Here is a 25,245-nt window from a genome sequence, read left to right as displayed (position 1 = left end):
AGCCCATCCAGTTGCCTGCATTTAAAGGGACCAAGCACATTTCCAACGAAACCTTCTCATTTATTCATTTGCTGGACACTTGTTTCTAAAGTGCTTGCAGTATTGAGTGCAAACATTTTATTTCATTAAAAAAGAAAAAGAAACAACATATCTTTTGATGGAGCTACATGTCAAAAACACTGATGTTGCCATTTCAGTCCATGACCATCTCTGCTCGGAGCTAAGCCAGTGGAATCGGAATTTAGATGTAACCTGCACTGTACTGATGCTAGAGATGACCGTTTTCATGCTGTACCAAATTCAATAATTGCCCTTTTTGGATTTGAAGGTTAAAAGGTGAGCAGAGATAGTCATGTGTTTGCAGAGCCAGTGAAAGCAAAGATAACATTTCAAAAACAGAACGCCAGTCTTCACAACTCCAAAGTCAAAAGGAATTCAAACTGGATTGTTAAGAAAATAAAAATAATAATTTGTACAACCTTGTAAACAAGAGCTTAGGCAGAAGATGGCAGACAGAAAATATTATAGATTTGGCAAAAGAAAAACAAAGCAATTCTGCTAGACATTTCAGTCATGATACATTCTGTGCTTTATCCAACTTCCAGAGTTAACAGATTAAAAAAGAAAAAGAATAAAAATAGGCTTCAGGTCAAAGCTTAAGACTGCAATGAGCCATGTATTCACACAGTGAGAGCATAAATTATGTGACTCATAGTCAAACAAGTTTCCCCATTCATGGGTCAAATTTACCCTGACAGAAAAATAAACATGTGGGATGACAGCCAGTTAATAACAGGTCTGGTCCGTAATCTAATGAACGTCAACAACAACAAAAAAAGACGTCTTAATAAGTTTGAACTGGTCCATTGCCTTATGACAACTTCATATCCAGCCTACTTGATTCTAATTCATAATTATGACATCAGGACGTGTGTGGATTTAAGAGAAATCTTGACATTTGAATGATTTTTCCATTTACCTGGAGCCTTTGGTGAGATTAAACATGATATTCTTGAGAAACAGTGACACACATGTGGCCCAAACAAATCATTCATATGTCAAGAGCTCCCTTTTTAATTTTGTTTGGGAAGATCTGAAAGTACTTGAAACATTGTGCTTCTGGTTGAAATGAGATCTGAGAGTCTAGCTACATTACTGTCTTTGAAAGAAAGACCTCCAGTCCTGTATCTCCATTCACCTCACAAATCACAAAGGGGTTGATGTGGTTTGGCATTACATTACTATTTGTGACACCAGTCTGCAGGAGAAAAGACCAGCTTTACTCTTGCAAAGTGCATCTCAAAATAAAGTGACATTTAAATATCCGGTTTAACTCAACAACTTTCAAATCTCAAATTCAGCAATTACAGGTGAGCAAATAAAGAAAAAACAGAAGAGTCATATAATTACATGGCCTGGAATAAATGGGAGAGCACCAAATTCTACTCACTGTCGCATCATAGTTTTGCAGAACTGAAAAGAAAAGGGTATTTGATGAAATCGAATTCTAGATTTGATTTAAAAAATAAATTAAGAAAATATTGAAAAAGCAAATTTCAGATTCCACATTATTGGCCCAAATCAAAAGGGATATTTTTTCCATGACCTCAATGGTACCAAATTAAATAGCTTTTTTCATTCTATCTTCTTGTAAGATGAGAGGTGAATTTATGTGCCCGCTGCTAAAATACTGTGTCGTTTTTAAGCGCGGTTCTGCTGTGCGCCATGATGAAAGAAACTGGCGCTTCAAGTTTCCAGTTAAGAGAGATGCGTCTTTTAAGGTGAGTGTAAAAGGTTGTCTGACTCACAATGTACTTCATACAATATAAATTAAATGTGCAGTATTCTTCTTGTGCTGCCTTGAGCAAAAAGAGCCTCTAAGCTCGCTGGGAAAATAAAATGGTTAACTTCCATTTGACTTTATATTGTTTGCAAACTTTGAACATGGACTTGAGATGTCAGTGTAAATTCACTGTCACGTACATGTCATGAGTTCCAGATAACCTTACCATAAAGTGCAAGGAGAACACCATTAATGGAAAAAAGAACATTTCTCTATATATTTTCAGATTGTGCCTTTTAACTAGAAGCTTATAGAGGCCATGTTCCTTCCGCTGTGCCTTCTCTGAGGGGTATTCTGGTTGAATCATTAGACAGTTTGTGCTCTCATCTCACAATCAGCAGCTACACGATACAAGAGACAGAAAGGCATTTCCAGGGAGAAAAAGACACAACACACATACCTACAAGCACAGAAGCAGATGCTGAGTACAGCATATTTCTTTTTCTATGTTGTTTTGACAACTAAAACTCAGTTGCAGCTGAGATTTCAAAAAAGAGGCTAAAAAAAAAAAAAAAAAGACACTAGACCGCAGCAGTGTAAACTAACAGAAAGGCTTGATGTCAGACCTGTGGTAATCTGGCATTTCACAGCTAATATGTATAATGGAAAAACAAACAAAACAAAAAACAGGCTCATCACACATTCTCCTTAATCTGTCTGAAACCCTGCATCTTTCAGCCAGTTATGTATGCATGGGAAAAAAAACATTTAATAATGATGGCTATTTTTGCAGTGATTTGGAAAGCTGGACGTACATATTGGTTCCTTCAGATGTCTGGCAACTAAAAGAACCAGGTGTTTTATATATTTTTTACATAGAAAGCACAACCAGGTTTAGCACTTCTTAAAAACCTCTACCGCTGCAGTACCCACTTAACTGGCTGAGGAGTGAGGTGAAAAAAATAAACAAAACAAACAAAAAAAAAAAAAAACATAGCCATTGACATTGATTAAGACTTTTTCCCACACATACACTCAGACATGCAAACACTCACATTTGAGGAAACCAGTACGGTGGTCAGTCAGGTGGGAGAGGAGAACCAGCCTCCTCAACCTGCCTTCTTTTGATTGATAAAAACACAGATCGTCACTCCTCACAAAGCGTTTAGCCATCAGCTGTTCAGCAGCCATGAGAAGTTCCAGGTGTAACTTTATCCCATCTAAGCATGTAACAGAGGCACCACATGTCCCCTCCCATGTGACCTAAATGGTGAAACTGTCAATCAAAGCTGAATGTGAGAGGACCTCGATGCCCATCTGCAGACGAGAAGTATGTTTTAAAGTATCTTCCAGTCCTGGTAAGCTCAGGTGGTGAACCCTCTGCCTCAGATGCCAGCTCAAGATGGACATATGTTTCTGACATGGGAGTCTACAGCTCTGCATTGGCTGGAGGTTTGCTGGTGGTCACCATCTTCATGTACTGGGTGAAGATGGCCTCAAATGCCTCATCTCTGTGGATCATGGCACCAAACACTAATGGCTGCAACAGACAGCAACACTTTTTTTAGATGGTGAAAAACATTTTATTGTATTCTATTGATCAATCAAGAGGAATGATAAGAAAAAAACAGAACTGTAAAAGTAATGTTGGCTACAAAGAAAATAACATGTTCATTCTTGGTAGGACTATTTCTCTCCCTCGAGTAAAATGTGTATCCTACGTTGCCCGCCAATGACTGACAATATATCGAGGGTGATCAAGGGTGAAACAGGGGTGTTCCTGAATTGATGTGTTGGTGTGTATCGTGAAGACCATGAAATAATTGTAACTTGAAAGAATGCCCAGTTTACTGGGGAGTATGAATGAGAGGTTCTAGTAAACATTACAAGAAATATGCTGGGGGGAGCTGCAGAAAACAGGGGAACACATTCGTGATCAGGGGTTGATCTGTTGCAAACTTGAATCATTCAAAGATTTATCTTAATTATCTAGAACTCAGAAGATATTTGTGGACAGAATGGAGAGAAAAATGTTGCTTTATGCTTTACCTTCTGTGTAGAAGGAGTAGCTATTGAAATGCCCATCCCACTTCCCGGCAGGACAGACAGAACCTTGTACTGAGAACAAAACAAAACACTATTATTTTTTTTACAAAGCACTTTTTGAACAAAAACAAATAAATAAATTAAATAGATGTAAACAAATCGTGATCATTTTTAACTTTATGCCAAAACACAGTCAGTCCTATTCGGTGTTGAACATCTTCACCTCATGCCCCATTGTTTACGCCGTTGGTTACCTTCTGAATATCAGTGATGTCCACCAGCTTGATAACTTTATTCTTTTTGGAAGAGCTAGATCTGGAGCTGGAGCTCTCGAAGCACAAGTAACTGTGGGAGAAAGAGGAAAGATGTCTAGTCGATAATGCATCCTAACAGTTGAAAAGATTTCTGTATGGGGGTGACCTCTCCAGTGAAAAGCTGTCCGGCTCAATCCTCCGTTGACTGACAGACAGGGAGGTGGAGGGAAACAAGACATGGAGCAGCTGCTCGAGAACAAGAACTGTTCCCTGTTTCTAACTTCACAAGTAACCTTATTTCGCAACAGCCAGATGATTAATGGGGCAAGATGTTCTCTTCAGGGGAGAGGACGTCCCACTTACTTTTCCGTCACATACAACACTCCATTCCTGATGTAGTCGGTGGGCATCTTCCTGTCTCTGTTTATCAGGCAACACCTCCAGCCATTCTCGCACACTGAAATTAAACACATTGAAATGTGGACTTTAGTTTCAAGTAATTATGGAAACACAGGTGATTTGAGTTTATGTCATTAAAACAAATGTGAAATCAAGGGCAATTTCATCTTTTAACAGTTGTTTTTTTTTTCTGCAGTTAATTCACTCACCTGCCAGAGGGCGCTCTGACTCTGGCAGGCAGAAGACCTCATGGAAAGCTCCCTTTTTGGTGCTGTGGGAGCGTCCAGTCTCCTCCTCCCTGCTCACCCCACAGGGCACAGTGGCGAGGTTGCTGCGAGATGCCACTGGTTGAACCTGGATAGAGAGAGAGGAGGGAAAAGGATAGGAAAGACAAGGTGACGGAAAGAAGAAAGTGTATAGTCACAGAAGAGAAAACATCAGAGGGGAAAGGTGATGATGAACAAGAGAAAGGAGGGAGAACTATTAAGGAACTAAAGTGGGCAAACATTTGCATCGACCTTTAGTTTTGGGTTATGCGCTTCTCTGCATGTGCACTGCATTGAAGCAGCAGCAAGTATGACGTGCAAAGCAGGGTGAAGCCATCATTGCCTTAACTTTGACGTCGAATTGCGGTACAAATGTAACATTTTTACATTTTGACGGCCTACGCTTTATTCCATTCTTTCTTTACATTCCAAAAACAAAAATAAACTACTTTTCAAAAAACACAACAAAAATATGACATTTTCAGCCACAAAAAGCTACAGGGAGGATTTAATAGTCTACCTTATGATGCTATGTGCAACACTTTGCAAAACATGGTTTCTCCTTTCCCACTAAGCCTCATTGACAGCAGATCCAAATATCACATGGGCAATCTTAATCAGCTATAAAATTCACAAGTGGTATTTCAAAAATGAAATGAATGACATTTGGATCCATTCGTTTATTGCAAGTCCCATGGTGTGTCACACACTGCACACACAGACGCAGATTGAGGTGAGCTAGTAGCACACCCAGGCGAAGGAGCAACCACAGTCAGACACACCAGTATCCCTACCTTCTCACTGGCAGAGGGCTGAGAGAGGAAAAACAAGATGACACTGTGACTGAGGCCACAGTAACGAACACACGCCCACACAATTAGTTTGACATATGACCCACACACAGTTATGTCCTTTGGGGAATGGCAGATCGGGGGATCAAAAGGCTGATTTTTAATGTGTTATTGACAGGGTTGCGACATTATTGATCTCTTTCTCTCTCGCCTGCAGCGGGAGGTCACAGGTTGTAGGTGGCAGTCTGACACTGCAGCAGGTGGTTCTTATTAGCAAGCGGTTTATTATTGTAAAGATAAATCTCACGTTGTGGAACATCACAAAGGACCTTCTGCCTTTTGCCTAGCAGACACAAACTATACTGTCCCAGAGATGAAAAACATAACAGCATATGACCTTAAAAAGAATCCAAAAAATAGGATTCTACAGCATGAGGCACTCACAGATTCAACTTAAGCCTTTTTCAAATCCACTGAATCTTGTGTTTCCTTTAAAAAATGAAAACAAAAGGCCACTATTGTTGAACACACATTCATTAGACATAAACCTTTGCTTTTCTGAACAAAAGGCTCCTGCATTGGAATGTGATAGCTTTGATGCAGCAGCTGTTGCAATTGTAGGGTTAGTAGAATTCAACTATGAGGCCTGTATAGGTTCTACCTGACTACCCTTTTTCCCCCTAAATGGAGGATATGGGCACAAACACAGGATAAGCCAAGTGGAAATAACACTTATTTTCTTTCAGATGAATCGTATGTCAAATTGTCACAATGTTTGCGTGAGGAAAAAAAACCTGACAAAGAAAGCTAGCTGAGTGTGTCGTTTTGCTACTCACCCGTCGAGACATAGTTGCGTTAGTCCTTTCTTTGAGCTGAGGGTCAGTGGGGAGGCTGTTCCACACAATGTATGGGGTGTCATACTTGTCCCGCAACTTCGGACAGCTCTTGAACAGGAAGTCTATGATGAAGAACTTGATGCCAGCATATAAACCTTAAGAACAGAGATATAAGTGTTGTTAATTGTTGTGACAAGTAGCGACCAGTACATCAGTTTTTATCCTTCAGGATTTTCACTCAAGTCTAGGGTTTCTAAATTCGGACACTTTATGATGAAACGCTTATTTTGCATGAGGAGATGTTACTATCATCCCCCTTTTGGACCAACAATATGCCAACACTTGTCTCCATTACTGCTAAGAATGACAATCTTTGCTTGTAATTCAGTCAAATATACCGTTTCATGTTTGCTGACTTTTAACCACAGCATGGTCTGAAAAACAGGGGACATGTTATTGATAATAATGAGTTGATAATAACAAAGCTGATGTGGGCAGTTATGCTGAACTGGCTGCTATGTCATGAACACACGTGGCAGTTTAGTTGGACAATTATGACAATTTTTATTGCCTTTTTTGCTTGAGACAAACTATGGTAATACATTGTAGCAATATGCAGCAACGGTGCTGTGTGTAGAGAAAACCCCCAAAACACGTTATGTAAGGAGACAGCAAGGCTTTTGTCTGTGTTCTGATGTTAGAAACTGGGAGGAAAGCAGACATCTCAGAGCCAGTCACATTAGCATCCTCATGGGCAACTTTTCTTGATCTTTGAAGATCAAGGGTGTTGCTGCTGTTGTCTCATGTCAAACAGGTATTTTGATTATTTTTGTACATTCAGTAATAATTACCCCATATTGCCCTTTCCGAGAAAGAGGTTACCGTAGTTGAATGGATAATACTGCTGAAATATTGGCCACAAGCATTTTGTTAGGGTAACAATACAATATTTTTAGATGTATCTGACTGAAGCTTTTGAAGGATAAAATGAATAAAACACAAGCAGTTTAGAACTTGAGGTAGCTGCTCAAACCAACACCAATATAAATAGATTTTCACATGAGTCTGTCTGCATTTTCCTTGGTGAGTTGTATCTATCAAACTTCAAGAGCTAACAGCAGTTTGTTTACAAGAAATAGCAGTTATAATAAAAGGTATATTAGCCGTTATAGCCGTATATAGCTTTAAAGCAACCTCTCAGAAAGGGGAAGAGAAGCTATACAAATATTATGTAAATGCAGGCTACTGTGTTTTTTAGTTATTTAAGGTAAAAAATAGAAATAGAAAAAATGTGTGTCAAGGAAATTTGGGGCTGTGTGAATATCTCACCAGTCATGAAGCCCATCAGTTTGTACGGCATAACACAAGAAGTGATGAAAGCAATCCATAGGCAGATGTAAAGCTTTCTGGTGCTCTCTGGCTGCACCCACATGAAGAGGCTGACAAATTCAAACATGGGCAGAGGAGCAAAGAAATATTTGCGTAAATATGGTGTGAACATGGATGTAATGTTTGTATATTTGATCCAAAGATTTTGTTCAGAATACAGCTTACTTCTTTATCTTTTCTAAAACATCTGCCATTTTACCAAAAAGGTTCTGTAAAGAGAGATTTTATTATTAAAATATGCATGGTAACTTAATCATTTCTGTTTGATAAATACTGAAGTAGCAGGCATTACCTGTGCTTTCTGTGCAACATCAAGTACAAGCTGGAATTTCTCAGACACAGTCAAATCTTCCTTTGGAGGCTCCTAAAGACCGCAAACAACAGGTTGGTGAGACTTGATGTTAACCTTTTCATTGAAGCTGATTTGAGTGAACAGACTGTGGGAGGGTGTCTTACCATGGGCTCAGAGACCTCAGGCACGATGCTCCACTGTATCCTCCAACCTCTACAAAACAAAAGAAAACAATGGTTTATAAAGTACCCTGAAACTTTTTTAAGTTGGAGAGATGTTCGCCCTTTGTGGCAGAGAGATTTTTCAGAAATATCAATATGTGCTGAATGCATAATAATAATCAGATTTGATGTAGGCTTTGGTGTTTGCAGATTGTGAATGACTGCTGTGTGAAATATCAAATCTGTATAAATGCAAATTCAGCAGCAAATCTGGGGCTCAAGTGTTTAGCAAGGCTTTTATTAAAAAGCTGAAAGAGAAAAAGATTTTCAGTTCGAACATTGAGATGCTCTGTGATCAAATGAAGCTACTGGTGCTGCCTATTGAAGTGGTCTCATTGCCTGACTTCAGATATTTCATAAAATTTCTCATATCCAACGCTGGACTTGCTCTGGTTAAACCCATACAATATTTTCAGAGAGAACAGTGAGCTATGATTAAGCACCATGGGCCTGTCTGTGATACGAAACAGTCAGCAAAAAAAAGCAAGGTTTACCTGGCGATGAGGTAATTTAAGGACAAGCGCAGGATAGCCAGGAAGAGGAACATGGGAATGGCCCAGCCATGCCAAGCAGCATTCATGTAGATCTGCAACACAATATCTTGAATTAATCGTATTTCACTTCCAAAGACCATTTTGAGTTCAATTTCAGAACCAGAAACACTAACACTACGATAACATCCACTTGTACCTGATAGAGGTGTACTAAATAAAATTGTATGGCTTTACAATCAAGACAAAAACACAATGTCAAGACTTCAATAGAAGAATTGTTCTGATGCCGAGTCATTGGCCAATGGTAATGCTTTTAAAGGCATTTGTGAACAATAGAATTAAAAAGAGTTCAGGGAGGTATGACCACATTTATTGACGTTGATGATGATATAATACAAGTAAAGATCAGACTACTTGAGTTCTTAACCAAATCCACTTTGACATTTTTCCTGCTACTTAATTTGACAATGATATTTGATGGTTGTAAAATGATACAACTAGAATTGCTGTTATTGATAAAACATATTTTACTTTTCAGCTTTTTACCATCAATTATAAAAATTACCACTTACAATGAAGGCAATAGCTGAGGTGTAGACAGAGTGCCAATTTGATAAGGCGGACAGGTTCCTTAAAAAGTTGGTGACAGGTCTGGCTCCTCGCTCTGAAGCAACACAAATAGAGAAATGAGTCTGCATGTTTTCTGTCATTTTACAGAAAACTGTAAAATAAATCTGATAAATGTAAATTTATAATATGATGATTATGATAATTATTAAACATGACTTTCTATGTACAGAATGAAGTACAATAAATCTCCCCTAAAACTAGAATATCTATTGAAATTTTATCTTGAATTTTAAAAATTAACAGAAAATGAAATTGTTTTTAAATATCTATTTCTTGCACACATTTTTACAGCTACCAAAGGTGCAATTTCAATCCATAAAAGCATGGATGCAGTGACAGCAAAAGGATTACTCACTGAGTCGCCTCATATTTTCTGTCAACCTGGATATAAAGAGAGAAGATGGAAAAGTATGAATACATAGACCATGTACAATCACACAAATACAAACTGATGTAATTACAGGAGGAGACCGTGACATAACACACTTGCAAAGTAAGAACAGAGAAATAACTAGTAGAAAACACAAAACGCTAAACCTCCTCTGTCCTAACTAATGTTTTTGGATATAACTTCCTCTGGGGATGTGCAAAATCCAACACACTGCAAAGAAGATGTGGAGTGCATTTTGCAAGTAAGGTTTATCAAGACATTGTCTGTATATTTTAGATCAATGTACTGCACCCTCATTATTTACAAAATGATCTTAAATGAAAACAACAAACAATATCTCCCACTGTGACATTGTTCATGGTGAGTGCTATATGGAATGACTGTTGGATCAATACTTGTTGAGAGATACTTAAATGTTCCCTTTTAGAGCAGCTTACACCCACCTTTTAGCACTTAGCGGTTCCTCAGCCTCCACCGTGCTTTCCTCGGGCTGGAAGCGGAAGTCTTCAATGTAAACTCCAAAGCGCTCATACAGCCACTTCTGCAGCCGCGAACTCCATACCTCTTTCTGCTGTTTATCTGTTGCAGAGAACAAACAGATGAGCCGTATTCCCAGAATACAATACAACAATGATTATGATGTCTGAATAAAATGGATAGTGCCGAATCGGTTTTGACTGTTTTGGGAATCAAGATTAGGTTTGTTAAACTTGCAAGGAAATAAATTGACTGAAAGTAACAGTTAATACATAAAGAGACTCTAAGGTGTTTGTTTAACTCTGACAGCAGAGGCTGCTTACAATTTAAAAGGCAAGCTGCCTGTTACTGCTTTACTGTTTGCTCATGGATAAAGCACTGTAGAATCTGTATGGGAGCCAAGATGAAGATTCATTCTTGCCACATATGCATTATCAAATTAAGCCATTCCAATCCAACCCCAACCCTAATCTACACAAGAGAGAAGCATTATCTCACGTATTTAGAAACATCAGGGGTTGTAAGAACAACTACTTTGATAAGGTTAACCTGCACTATAAATGTACATCCTGTAGTTGTAGAGGAGCGTATACAACAGGCAAACATGGAAAAATGCAATTAAGAACCAATGCCAAGACCTGGGATGATGGTGTGAAGATGAGTTTTGATTTATTATTGGCTATCATGGATCCAACAGCCTATACTAGAAAGACACTCCCCGAAAAGCTATGGCTGGCCAGGTAACTATATCCCTTTCTAACCTTTTGGAAATAGTCAAGTTAAAAGACAAATTCTATCCAAGTAAAATATACCCTCACAAGGGTTCAAATCTGCTTGAGCATTTTAACTGTTATTTTCATCAAAAGACCATCATGAACAGAAAGCATAAAAGTATAAAAACAAACAATTTCCCAAGCATGGGATCATTAAAGTGCATCTCATCTCATCATGTCAAGTATCAGTGCTGCAGAGCCAGACCTTATTGTGGAAAACAATATAGCCATTGAAATACTGTCTCTGCTGATGATAAAATCAATACTTATCAACAACAATGTCGCTATGGGAAGTGAAAGAAGTAACACATTTATTTTACATGACAAATATGATTGTTTTGTTGTGTCAATGTTCACGTTGTCATTTAACGAACACCTCAAAAGAGTTTAACGTGTCTACCCTAAATGAGGTGATCTATGGGACCCATTTTCTAAATCAAGTGTCTTTTTCTCTGTCTACCCCCCTGGGTTTAGTGGAAGTCAAACAATGACAAAAATAGTGTTCAGTACACACACACGCACGCGCGCGCGCGCACACACACACACACACAGTGGACAGTGATACTCCTTGACTATTGGTTCATTGTAACAGTAACCTCCATAATGAAAATATAAACATATTCTTAACTATCATATATCCTAGAATAACCCATTTTGGCTTATGGTACACCTAAGCCTGGAAACCATTCCTGAAATCATACGTCATGCGTACTCTCACTCACTTCAACAATCCTCTTTATTTACTCCCACACTCGGAAGATGTCCAACTCTTCCTTCCCTTCTCATTTCCTGACTGCCCCCGACACTCCCACTCACTCCCCTCCACGCTCTTGCGCCCTTCCTCCCTCCTCGTACCTGTTCCATTGTTAGAGGGTGACTGCTGTTTGCGAGGAGGTTGCGGTGGAGAGTCTTCTAGCCTGAGGAAAGCAAAAGAGAAAATATGTCAAATGTCAGTCTCACTTCTCTATGAGGTCACATGTTTTCACACACAAAGTTTAAAAAGTGTCAAGGACATAAGATAAAGGACCCTTAGAGAAGGACCCAAGGAAAGCTGTTAATCTCAACCTACTTTTGTGGAGGACGCTTATATTAATGTTCAAATATTAAAGCAGCTGCTATATCATATGTTGAAAGTCAAAAAAACAAAATGTTTTAAATGAATAGCTGCAGCAATGGATGGAGGCCTAAAGACATGATGCATTTGTATCTCTGTCTTTACACAATGGCATCATTTTGTTCCAGAAAAGTATGCAAGCTTGTTTTCTTTCAAGAAATAATTACATGTAATTATTATCATTAATATTATTATTATCATGATTATTACTATTCGCAGTAGTTGTAGTAGTAGTAATAGTAGTATTCATACTTTAAAAATGTAACGGCAAAAGATGACAAACTAAAAAAAATGGCAGGTGTAAGCGTTAATATTTTTAGTTAACAGTACTTTCTTCTGTAATTCAAAAAAATATGTAGATCTATTTCAACCAAATTTTTCTGAAAAGTTTTTGGCCTGTGTTGTCTGAAAAGTTTTGCCTGTGTTTTGTAACTGTATCAGTCCCAGATCTCTTGGGTTAAATTAACTGTGTTCTGACATTTTCCTCATCATTCTCAGCACACAAGATGAAAAGAATATTTGGAGGAGGGACAATATCCAACCCACTGAATCTCTCCTAAAAGAGTATGGTGCCACAGCAACTTCCAAAGGCTACAGTGAGCAGTCATTAACAGAATACAATCTAGACTATTTGCCAAACAATTTCCTTCAACTGTGTTAAAAATCATGATTGTTAAGTTACTAGTGAACCACTTTTTCAAAACACAACTATTCGTTTTAAGTATTTATACTTTCAATGTAATATTCTATTTAAATAGTGTGCGAATATCTAGTTTTTAATTTCTATGTCAGGTTTAAAAGCCTTGAACTGAAATTAAGCTCACAGTTCATTCAAATATTTATGTAATTTTTCTAAAATCAGCACAAAAAGGATAGATGAAATAAAGATAAACATCTTGTAAAACAGTACATTCAACAACCCTGAAGACTGACTTGCTGGACAATATTACTTTGAGAGCATTAGTGGAATTTCCCACTGGCAGGCTGAGAAACATCACATGATCACCCCTCTTGCACACGCATACACCCTTGGTTTAATGAAGGGGCCATTAGGTGTCACAAGATGCAGGTCTTTGCTGACACAGACATGGCTATGTGCACTATGGTGCACTTGGCAACCGAGAGGCACATGATGTGTTGTGTGTTTTCTTTTTTTTCTCCTCTTTCTTTACATTGAACACAAACATACTTCCTTGTGGAATTCCTTGCCTACTATTTCAGACTATGACTATTTATAACTGACACCCTGAGTATAAATCTCACACACATACACAAATATGACAAAGTAATCGTAAAATGACGATGATGACAATTAGTATTATGCATTTAAAACCTTTTGTACCAAAGAGTCAGGTTTTTTTCTGGTCTTTTCATGCTTCTCACCACTCTGCCGCAACTATAAATAGTGTAATTTGTCAATCCATTTGTTATATGTACACCTCTGCACAACATTGTATCCTTATTAACATTAGAGAAAAGAAAAAAGAAAGAAATAATGATCAACTTGCAACAAAGAATAACTTTATTAACATAACAGTGCTCGCTGGTTTATTGATGTAGCTTTCATAAAAAGGGATGATTGTTCCTGATATTTGGCACGTTTTCGCTGAAAAAACTCTAGCAGCTTATCAGCATAATAGGGCTGTAATGTCTTTAGGTGATGCCTCAATTTATCTGCCTGAATGCTGTCTGCTGCCAACATTTCTCCACACAGTAAACACAACGGTCTTTCCAACGTATTCACAGCGAAGCCACCTCTCTCACCAGCTTTTTTATCATCCCTGTTAAATATTTTCATGGGTTTGTTCACTGCACTTCGTATTTCCTGCTATGTACTGTGTATGCGCATGCTTTGTGCAAAAAAGCCTACATTGTAGAGCCAATACTACACCATAAGCATGTTCACTGAGGTCACACGCAGCCCCTAAGCATCACCCCATCCGCTCCCCCACTATCTGAGAAGCAACGATGTAACTATTTGATTTCAATCAGTTCAGGTTTTTATTGTTTTCAGATGACCAATTCATTTTTGTCTTTTTCATGCATTTCCTTTTCTTCATATCCATTCAACTAGTGGTCATTTAAATTTGTTTCTTGTCAGGCATTCACATTTTCTCATATAATGATAATTTTGACTTGATCATAGTTGGGAGTAGTCCTTCGTTTTTGGTGATAGAAATTACATTTATTGACTGCGTACTGAGTGACAAAAGCATGTTTTTGTTGCAGTAAAGCTGACTCACTGTTGGAGGGGTTTCAAAATCAACGCCCACTGCTTGCTAATTGGTTTCAAATTGCACTTGAGATTGACCCACTGTATAAATGTACAAACAGACTGGAAGTGGGCATGGAATTGTTTGGCATGAAATGGGACATGTCCAGCCTCTCATCATGCACTCAACTCGAGTTTAGGTTTTCTAATCTCACCTGGACTTAATAACCTCACTCATCTTCTGCTCAAGATCTAACCGCTTGCTCCTCTCCCTCTCCAGCTCCTGCCGCAGAGAGTCCACATTGGTTTCTTCCCTCAGCTTCCTCAGCTCCTCCTCTGTGAAAAACAACAGAAACACCAAAGATCAGCATGTCTGACTTTAATATTAAATGATGCACAAGGAAACTAAAACTTTTAGGGGCAGGATACAGACATTTTCATGGACATGATTAATTAGGAATACATTCATAGACAACTCGTAGTGAGTATGATATTAGACAACTAAAATTCTAATAGTGGTACAAACATTGTGTGTGATCATGTTTCAATTTCTATTGCTTTGTCCCTGAAATGTACTTATACTGGGATTTTTTTTTTTTTTTTTAATGAATAAATCTTTAAATGACTGAAAACGTGAAATTTTAGATACCATCCCAATTTGGGATTAAACAATTCTGCCAGAGATAATAATACAATTGATAATAACAATAATAACAATAATACATTTAATTTCAGGTCCCTGAATCAGCACTCAAGGACACTGTATTGACACATCCATATAAACAAAATGCAAATTTAAAAGAAACAATGAAAATAAAAACACAGACACCCACCCTACCCCACCACCCCTTCCCCCAAGCACAGACATGACCACTACCAGCACCATTGTACTCCAGCACCCGAAAGACTGGCTATCCATAACTGGCAGTATGGCAGTGCCAGGACTGGTGAGGTCAATAGGCTAAACAAGACAGTGAGGAAAGCCCGCTCGGTGGTAGGGCTGAATCTGGACCATCTTCAATATATATATCTATATATACACACATATATATATATAGATATATATATTTTGACATTCTAACTGTTACACTGCTGGAACAAAGGAATTTCCCCTGTGGGGATGAATAAAGTTTATCTTAAAAGTGACAAAGTGGCTATTAAAAAAAAATCAATAAATAAATAAAAGTAAAAACCCAAATAAATAATTAAATAAAAGTCACAGAGCAGTTGGCATCAGATGGAAAAGGCCGCTTTAAACAGATGTCTTTTGAATTGTGATTTGATATATCAGTTGATATTTGAGCTCCGGTTAAAATGTAATTTCCATACATCTGAATTGCTGAACACTTTGTAACAACCAGCTGCAAATCATTCATTTGATCCTACAGACAGATAGTCCTGTTTAAATTGGAAATGGAAACTAATAATTTGAAAAAAAAGTAGAAATCACTATCCATGGAGGATTCAACAATTCTTTAAGACTACAATAGAAATATACTTTTCTGTGTTTGGTCCTTTCATTTTGCAGTTATGATTATGCAAATGTACTCTAAAATATTTTTCAGAGACCACACAACGGCTGTCTGATCAAGTGCAATGCAGGTCTCACCAAAATGTAACTTAATGAAACTAAATTAATTAATAAAATAAAAAAAAGAAGAAAAAAGTAGCCACAGTATGATCAAGGCTTTCAATAATGTTTTTAAGTCCCACCATTGGTTTCATATTCCTTTTCTAATCAGGCCAGAGATCTCTGTTTTCCCCTCACTTCTCCCCTACTGTTCCTCTTTGTCAGTCTTCCACCATCAAGTGGTCTCTGGTATCAGGTCCCTCGAAGCCTGGGTGCAACATCATAGGTCTCTCATCTGAGTCTAGTGTTTCAGGACTGATGGTACACATGAATATTTAGTAAGGTGAAATGTGCACAGATACACACTGAAACATGCACCTCCCACTTTGGTTTTTCATGGATTTTGGACATACATATTTATTTAATGGATATGAAGAATGCAATTAATTGCACACAGAAGTGGTACACATATGGTTAGCCCTCAATCTGCTCCATGTAGCAAGTATTTATGTATTTGAATTTCAGATGATTTTGTGAGTGAGTGAGTGAGTGAGTGAGTGAGTGAGTGAGTGAGTGAGTGAGTGAGTGATTCAGAGAAAGGAAAGGTTGGCCAAAGGTCTCTTTGGACTAAGCAGCTTACTGGATCAGTTGCTCAGTTCCAGGAGATCTTACAGCCATTTGTAAACTAGCATATACTTTTCATTCATTTCTCAATCCTGGGAGCAATAGTACATCTCATCATCTCATCACAGCATGAATTCAAATTATGTGAGAATCAATCATGCTTACTTACTCTAAATATTCTAAATTGATTCTTCAATGAGTGGCTGATCTTTTTCTCTACAGGTTAAGCCTGGCTAAATCATTTTGGCTAAATGAAGGAAGTAGTTCCAACTACACTGTCGGTTTAAGAAATTTTATTTTTCATGATGTAGGCAAAGCAAAAGTGCCCGCATGTATAAGACAGAATGTAGAATATGAATGTGATGGCTTAACAGTAGGGCTTCATATATCATGCATCTTTGTGCAAATAACTGGACGCCTGTAATTTTGCAATGTAACAACAGATGAAGACGTTCTACCTAATCTCAAAGTTTTTGACCTGATGATGCTACAACTTTCACCTTGAAGTGCTTTTCTACTTAACTGCAACTTTCCTTCAATTCATCATTTATTTCTTTCACATTTGGGTTTTCCCTGACCGAGTGACTTGCTCATTTTCTAATAGTGTACTCAATGTAGCCCCACAGGTGTGTCATGGCACTGCATTGTAATAATTCACCATTTCTAATTGGAATATTATCTCAAATATATAATCTCAATCATGGACTAGCATATCACAGGTCTATGGTAACTAGACCATTCATCTGTAACACAGACGGGGGATTAGCTAAATGCCATGCCAGGAGATGTCTCTTTTAATAGCATTGACCTTCTTTTCCATGCAGGCTTTCCATGAAACTAATCTCTCAAAAAGCTACAAAAGAGAAATCTGGTGAAAGTTAACCAAATTTCACTTTATGGTAATAAATAAAATGACAGAATTTACTGATCCTGTTAAGGGGCAATTAATCATGATGCAAAGATGTCACCAAGTTCCCTTTAGCTTGATGGTAAATAACACAAAGGCGTACAAGTGTATTCCAGTGGGTAAATGTTGTTTACGTGTACTATGTTTTAATGTTGAGTTTGAAAAGACAAAAAAATCCAAGGAGGTTTGAGTGCCCGAGTACAGCTCAGATGACACGAAGAAGCAGCAACCATTGCTGAATCTCATATGAGAGACATCTTTTATGTACCCTGTTCCCCACACCATGCAACTACTGACCCAATTGTACAAAACACTGAAAACCAGTGTTTAGAGGACCAACACTCCGATAACCTTTATATGACTATATGGTCAATATAAATTCAACTTCTGTAGAAAGGAGTACCAGGACAAGTTTCATCCCTGTAGACATGATTATGTTCAGATACCTAAGTTTGAGTAATCAACTTGTTGAAGCTCATTCATTCATTCAACATTATTTATACCACTTTTCCTGTACTCATGGTCGTAAGGGGCCTGGAGCCTGTCCAAATGGTTTTTGACAAGTCGTCAGTTGACACATGTGAAGACATACAACCCACTGCAAGAATTTTGGACTGGAGGAAACTGGAGAAACTGACAGGAACCCCTTCAAAAATACAAACTCTACAGAGAACAAGGAACTTTCTTGCTGTGAGGCAGAAGATCTAACCACTGTGCCGCCATGCTGCCATTGAAGTTTATGGATGCACAACATATGTTAAAATCAATGAACAGCATATTGAGTACGATATTGTCCCTGGATTGGATATTTTCACCCTCTATAAGATGATGATGATAACCAATCTAAAAATCACAATTCATGATGAACAAGATCTTTTTGAGCAAAGTATGGGTTTTAATAAAATAAATCTTTATGTTATCTGTAATGTTGTATTTAACACACAAAAGGAATAAAAAAGTCAATGCAGATAAACTTGTACCAAGTTAGTGGCATAGATTCTGGCACAGTTACACAGAACCATATGATCTGCAGAAGCTTACAATTAACCTTGTCTAAGACCCACGTCATTACACCACAAAACCTACGCACATCCGTAACAGGGTATTATGGTCAACCTTTAAATATAAGCTTTCTTCCTATATAGCACATTTCTACACTTATTTTATCTGAAGAAATATTTCATTTCTCACACATTTAGCATTGTTAGGAGTTGCTATTGAAAGAGGCACATGAATAACATGATTTTGTAGATTATATAGTACTGCTTATATGCTATCACCAGCTACACTTTCAGCGCAATAATTGCCACTTGACTCAAATTTGACCTACCAGAACAAAAAAAAAAATCACAAATGATGTCCTCTCAATATAAACCAAAAGTACAGCTTATTATGACATAATAATACATCCATATTTTTGTGACAGACTTTCCAATAGTATGTTTCTGGAGTCTAAATGGTTTTATGGTGATTTTATGGTGGTTTTGCTGTCAAATCAGATAGGAAAGTTTACATAAATTGATTTTGCATTTTAAAGTTAACTGGTTTAACCAACTGAGGCAAGGGTACAAACTTACTTAGGTTGAGGTTACTTTTGTGGCTCTTGATCTTATCAATAGTTCCACTGTAAAGAAGCTCAAAGCTGTCAACGCTGAAGTCCTCCACCTTGCACACGCCCATCCGTCTCTGTTGCTGCCCTGTCCCCAGGGCACTCAAGCCAGAGCAAGATGGCAGAGTGGCCGCCTTGTCTCTTTCTTGAAATCGAGCCACAACTGCAGACTCTCCTAGATAACCTCCTTTTCTGGGACCCTTGGCTAACTTGGCTAATCTCAAATGTCCTCAAACTTTTTCATAACTTTAGATAGGTGCCATGTCAAAATGATCTACTCAGACGCAAACCAAAGACTCCTTTGGGCTAATCTGTCACTAGCAACCAACAACACTATTCTGATGGGTTTCCACACACTGAGTGAAGGTCAGTGACCCGAGCTGCACTGAGTGTTGGGCTCGGGGTAGAAAGAGGAGGGTAGTGGAGGTACAGAGAGGTGGGGCTTTGCCTGGTGGCCAGCAGATTAAGAGGGCCTGGAATCTGAGATTTATCAGTACACAGGAGCAGTCAATAACAAAATACACACACACGCACACACACACACGTTTTGGTATTAACGTTCATAAGGTCTGTACTTTTACACAAGTATCAGTAAGTTTTTGGTATATAAATGAGAGCTGTGCAGATACGTGTGACATTTATGGAAATACTGCACTAGTCATATGCAAGCACTGCAAATCCCTTTTCATCTAACAAGCAACGTTTACTAAGACGTCAAAGGAAAAGTACTGAGCGAGTTTTTCAATCCAGGCTACAGACAATGGCTCTTTTCATTAAACGAAGGTGGGGGCATGAGGTTTCAGAGAAAGAAAACGCGAAGAGAGGGAGAGAATTGGCCAATTCACGTTGGAGACTCATTGTACCCAGTCTTCACAGTATGTGCCACAACATTGATTGACTTTAGTAGAACCCAAGGTTGAGCTTCATTGCCTCTGTTCAGTCCCTGAACTGGACAAGTCAGTTGATTAAGTAATCAAAAGAAATATTACGCATCCCTTACTTGATGAAAAACAATGAACTTTGAAAGAAGTAAGAGACAGAAAGAAAGAGGTTTTCAACAGGACACAAGGACACCATTAAGATTGCAAAAGCAAAAAAAAGTCTAAACCTCATAAAAACGAACAGGCATATCAGTCACATGCTTTATATTTTCATTAACAGGAGCATACGTACATTGTTTTTTGGTTTTAGGACATAGAGCAAGGGAGACAGACTAACAGACTATAATGTATGCTTGATATTCAGAGATTCAATATTAGGTTTCATTTTTTCAGATATTATTTGATTATTTGCAAAACTCCTTTAGTTTCCCATCTTTAGAGGATGATGTAAAAAAAAACAAAAAAAAAATTATTTTTTTTTTATTAAGTTTGTAAACCCATGTAAAAATAGAGTCATACTGGACTGCAACCATGCCATGCAAACAATTAGTCTTTATTTCAGAATTACAGGAATTTACATGCATATCCATCAACATATTTTCACTTAACATATTTTCACTTAAATGTAAGACATACAAGAGCTAAAGACCAAACATTAATAGATGTTTGCTCCAAAATAGCAGTTAAGGAGGTTTTAACTCTAGTTTAATTCAGACTGTAAAATAACTGAAAAAAATGTATCCATACATACATACAAGCCTTTATTGTCTTTCCTTTGTAGGTTTTTGTGGCCTCCTGTCTCCTACTCTAGCCCAAGTATCTCTGACTGTCCTGATTTCTCTATTTCTTGTTTTTATGTTTTCCAAAATATTATGCTGACTTTACAGGCAAATCTCAATCTTTGGCAGTCCTCTTCTGCTTATTCTTCTGGCTGCTCCTTTCAAGGGTCACAATAGCCATCTCCTCCATCTAAACCTATTCTCTGTACCCTCTTCTCCCACAGCAGCTAACTTCACGTTTTCAATCTTTACAGTCTTTATGCAAAATAAGAAAATGCTAAAAAAAAACAAACAAAAAAAAAATGTGTGGTCTTTCCTTCTTTTATCTCTTTAAATCTTGTTTCTAGGGCATAGAGCCAAACTCCTTCTCAGGCAGTGGGTGGGGGAGCACTGCCAGCCATCCAGATCAGTTACATGGATGTGTTGATGTTCGTATAATGCAAGAAAAATGAGCATGCAACCAATACTTTCGATAAAATATGTTCTATAATCCAATGATCTGTCAGCATGGAAGACCGCATGTACTTGTTTGGAGAACATAATTATGTTATAAATAATATTACATGATAGCTACCCAGCTGAGACTGCAATCTCTTCTGAGCGCCAAAGACCAAGCCATGGTTCAGCCGAAGGTTCAAGCAACACAAGAGTATAAATGGTATCATATGTGTTTACATTAAGTGCAGATCAAGCATTAGCACATTCAGAACTGTTGAAATGCCATCTCATCAAAAGACTGAACCAAAAGCTCTCTTCCCACATGACCACCTGTTGCATTAAAATTCAGTCTGCTACATTTACTGAATATTGACTAAACACTTCTCAAACTGTTGAGCGTGTAACACAGTAAAAGTCAGAAAGCATAGTTGACAGAATGAAAAAGAAAACTGGCTATCCTAATACATTCTGCTATGAAACAGAAATATCAATAAATACAATGAGTGGGTTTTCAATGCAGCCTCAGGGCAGCACAGGCCAGTGTCTCCCTGAGCCAGCCTCGGGGGGGCATGGACAAGTGTCTCCCTGAGCAAGCCTGCATAAATGCAGAGGGTTGCGTCAAGAAAGGCATCCTGCGTAAAACATCTGCCAAAACCAAACATGCGAACCAAATCTAACAATTTCATATCAGATCGCGCGAGGCCAGGACTTAACAACAACAACCGCTATTGGTGCCCTGTGGGTCATCGGCACCAATGACGGTTGAAACTGGGATACTTTAAGTCAAAGAAGGAGAGGAGGAAGACATGTTCAGAAGCAGAGAAGGAAGAGGAAAGGCAAGACTGAGGACTGAGAGTAGGAACTTTGAATATCGGGACTATCACAGGAAAAGGTAGACAGTTGGTCGACATGATGCGGAGAAGGAAGATGGATATACTGTGTCCAGGAGACCAGTTGTACTAGCATGGTACTGACAGGAAGGTAAATGGAGTAGGAGTTATCTTGAAGGAGGAGTTTGTTAGGAATGTTCTGGAGGTGAAAATAATGTCAGCTAGACTTATGAGTCTGAAACTGGAAATTGAAGATGTGATGCTAAATGTTGTCAGTGGCTATGCCCCACAGGTTGAATGTGAGTTTGAGGAGAAGGAGAAGTTCTGGAATGAGTTAGATGAGGTGATGCAGAATATACTCACAGATGAGAGAGTAGTAATTGGTGCAATTGGCGGGTTGGTGCAGGCAATAGAGGGGATAAAGAAGTGATGGGGAAATTTGGTATACAGGGTAGGAAAGCAGAAGGACAGATGGTGGTAGACTTTGCAGAAGTATGGAAATGGCTGTAGTGAACACTTCTTTCCAGAAAAGAAAGGTACATAGGGTAACTTATAAGAGTGGAGGTAGGAGCACACGGGGAGACCACATCATGTATAGACGAGGTAACCTGACAGAGATCAGTGACTGCAAAGTAGTTGTAGTTGAGAGTGAAGCCAGACAGCATAGGATCCTGGTTTGTAGGATGACTGGTGACAAGGAAGATCAAGAGGACAAAGGCAGGGCAGAGGACAAAGTGGTGGAAGCTGAAAAGGGAGGAGGGTTGTATGGTGGTCTGCGTGGTCAGAGAGAGCTTCCAGATGATTGAACAACTACAGCTAATGTTATCAAGGAGACAGATAAGAGAGTACTCATCTGGAAGGAAAGTAGATAAAGAGACTTGGTGGTGGAATGAGGAAGTGCAGGAGTATATACAAAGAAAGTGGTTTGCAAAGAAGAAGTGGGACACTGAGGGGACTGAAGAGAACAGACAGGAGTACAGGGAGTACAGGCAATGGTATAAAGGTGACTATTGTAGACCACAAAGTGGCAGAGATTGGTAAAAGTGAAGTGAGGAAAGCAGATGAGAAGATGGAGAAGGTTGATTTCGCTGTGGCCCCTGAAGGGAAAAGCCAAAAGGAGGAGAAGAGGAAGACAATGAGTAGGTTTTCATTTTCCCCACAACATTCGAGCACATCATCTGTAAATAAATGTTTTCGGGACACTTATAGCAAATAATCATATTTTTTTTCAGATAATTATATTTCATATCTTTAAATACATGACTTTAAGATTGAATTATGGAAGACTTGAGTTTTATGACAAATGTGATGGTGTGATCCTTTATTATTTTTGCATTTATTTCTTTTACTTAAGCCAGGAAGATCCTCTTATGAGATCTTCCAGGGAAAATTTCAGTCAAATTTCCAAAAGTCCCACATCAAAAGTCAGAGTACATCACTTTTATTTCAGTGTGCTGGATGTATTTTAAAACTGCATACAGTCTGTTGCTATCTGAACATAGGTCATTCAAGGATTTGCCTAGTTCAGAGGAATTGAGATAGAATCAGGCCCAGAAAATATTTGATGGAGGGGGATAGTAAAGTTTAAAATGGATAATTTCTTCCTCTCCATTGTCGCTATCAATCTTGGTTTCATATCTACATATTGGAGGAAGTTTTTACTTAGCACTTTCTGCTAAATATCTTTTTACGTGTTGGATTTGTCCTGCTGCTGGATAGCCTCAATGTGTTTGTCACGCCAGTATATTTCTCGTTCGAGTGTAAAGTAGGACGGCAGCGAGGACACCATATTGATCAGTCAGTCACAGTAGAGCACACGGCACACTGTTCCCCTGCAGTGACCTTCGATTCATGACCTTAAAAAGGATAGCCTCACTTTTACTCTAACGCTCATATTATTACATCACCACTACTGCAATACTCCCAAAAGGTATTGGGAATGAGAGAAGTAAAAATAAACAAAGCCGTGTGCAACACAAACAAAATTTTGATGCAAAGAGAGGGATGTGTGTAACATCTTAAAAAAAAAACAAGACAACTGCAAAAAAAAGAAAAAGGGGAAAAGGGAAATAAAAAAAAAAAACACTGTTAAAGGAAATTACAATAAGGCCAGTACTTATATTTACAATAAATGAAGTGATTGCCTATGACTCACCCCTTTGTCACAATACATATCACTTGATATATTCATCTGCTTTTATGCCCCTTGCCATAAATCTATCGCAGAACAATCGCTCAGGAAAACTGTGGTCAGATTCCTTATAAAATAAATATGCAAACTGGGAAACAGAACAGATTCTCCACCATATGATCCCAAGACAGACATCGCAATTAGGCATCAGATAACATTTAATTATTAGTTGAAACAACAGAGGGTAAGGGTAACAATTCTCTGCTTACTCTGTCATTCATCAAACATTGCTTATGATTTAACTTGAGAAGTACACACACTGAACAATCATCCTAAAATCCACTGAACCCTAAGAGGAGAAGCCCACCTGAGTTTAAGAAGAAAAAAAAAGTTTGGATCTCAGCCATACTTGTGAGCTAAGTATTTTGTTTGGCAATGACAAATTAAGTGGCAGATTTTCATATAAGGCCAACACCTATTTTGACTATAAATTCATCCTCCCATAACTTTTTTGGCTTTTCAATCATGCTCAAAAAAATCATCACACTGATTGCAACATGTCTTATCAAAATTGAACAAGTGAGAGTGAGATAGCATGGAAAATGTGTGTAGGCTTCATTTATGACCCAAACCTGCAGAAAATGAGGAAACTATTAATAAACTCAGCAGTTGTTCCTGCTTGGGAAATATTAAATTAATTAGGTATAAGCAAATCTTATTCAGAGATTGATAGGAACAGGATAATGCCCACTGCACATCAAACCATTAGCACTGACAAACAGATAATGATGAGGTTAGTGGCAAGCCAAACCAACCACGTTTGGATACATGCTGGTTCAGAACTGGGATCATTGCTAGATACTGTTATTGTTCACAAATTCTTACACAACCACTGTCTAGTTTTCTCATAGGATGGCATGTCATTTCTTTATATTACCCTTGCTCCAGTAAAGCCCTTACATAAGACATATAACTTGTTATTTCTCCATGGCTAATCTGATTACTTGAAACAAGCAGCAGACTCAATGCATAGCCGATGGATATACATTTTCTAAGGCAAGCTGATTCAAAAATTGCATGCACTTTAAATGTTATTTTGAGATGCCAG

At 38.2% G+C, this 25,245-nt stretch overlaps 1 protein-coding gene across 2 annotated transcripts in view; it reads right to left on the bottom strand.

The window, feature by feature from the left end:
- Positions 1 to 3,060: 3,060 nt before the first annotated feature.
- gramd4a (GRAM domain containing 4a) overlaps positions 3,061 to 25,245 on the bottom strand; it is a 37,989-nt gene continuing 15,804 nt past the window's right edge. The window contains exons 4-20 of one of the 2 annotated variants that reach the window (XM_086146984.1): positions 14,584 to 14,704; positions 11,898 to 11,959; positions 10,236 to 10,371; positions 9,757 to 9,782; positions 9,344 to 9,435; positions 8,772 to 8,863; positions 8,221 to 8,269; positions 8,057 to 8,128; positions 7,930 to 7,973; positions 7,705 to 7,814; positions 6,376 to 6,530; positions 5,543 to 5,560; positions 4,692 to 4,836; positions 4,447 to 4,540; positions 4,084 to 4,174; positions 3,833 to 3,901; positions 3,061 to 3,323 (exon numbers count right to left, since the gene is read on the bottom strand). In XM_086146984.1, the coding sequence (XP_086003110.1) occupies positions 3,213 to 3,323; positions 3,833 to 3,901; positions 4,084 to 4,174; positions 4,447 to 4,540; positions 4,692 to 4,836; positions 5,543 to 5,560; positions 6,376 to 6,530; positions 7,705 to 7,814; positions 7,930 to 7,973; positions 8,057 to 8,128; positions 8,221 to 8,269; positions 8,772 to 8,863; positions 9,344 to 9,435; positions 9,757 to 9,782; positions 10,236 to 10,371; positions 11,898 to 11,959; positions 14,584 to 14,704 (1,487 nt within the window). In that variant the 3' untranslated portion in view covers positions 3,061 to 3,212. The remainder of the gene's footprint in view (positions 3,324 to 3,832; positions 3,902 to 4,083; positions 4,175 to 4,446; positions 4,541 to 4,691; positions 4,837 to 5,542; positions 5,561 to 6,375; positions 6,531 to 7,704; positions 7,815 to 7,929; positions 7,974 to 8,056; positions 8,129 to 8,220; positions 8,270 to 8,771; positions 8,864 to 9,343; positions 9,436 to 9,756; positions 9,783 to 10,235; positions 10,372 to 11,897; positions 11,960 to 14,583; positions 14,705 to 25,245) is intronic. The other variant, XM_086146985.1, reaches the window with a different exon arrangement.

Source organism: Fistularia commersonii, chromosome 5, assembly GCF_037954325.1.
Source record: "Fistularia commersonii isolate RoL2024-O1a breed Wild chromosome 5, RoL_Fcom_v1.0, whole genome shotgun sequence".
In the NCBI taxonomy this organism is placed as follows: domain Eukaryota; kingdom Metazoa; phylum Chordata; class Actinopteri; order Syngnathiformes; family Fistulariidae; genus Fistularia; species Fistularia commersonii.
Note: the sequence above shows the minus strand (reverse complement) of the source record. Positions and strands in the feature narration are given on the sequence as shown.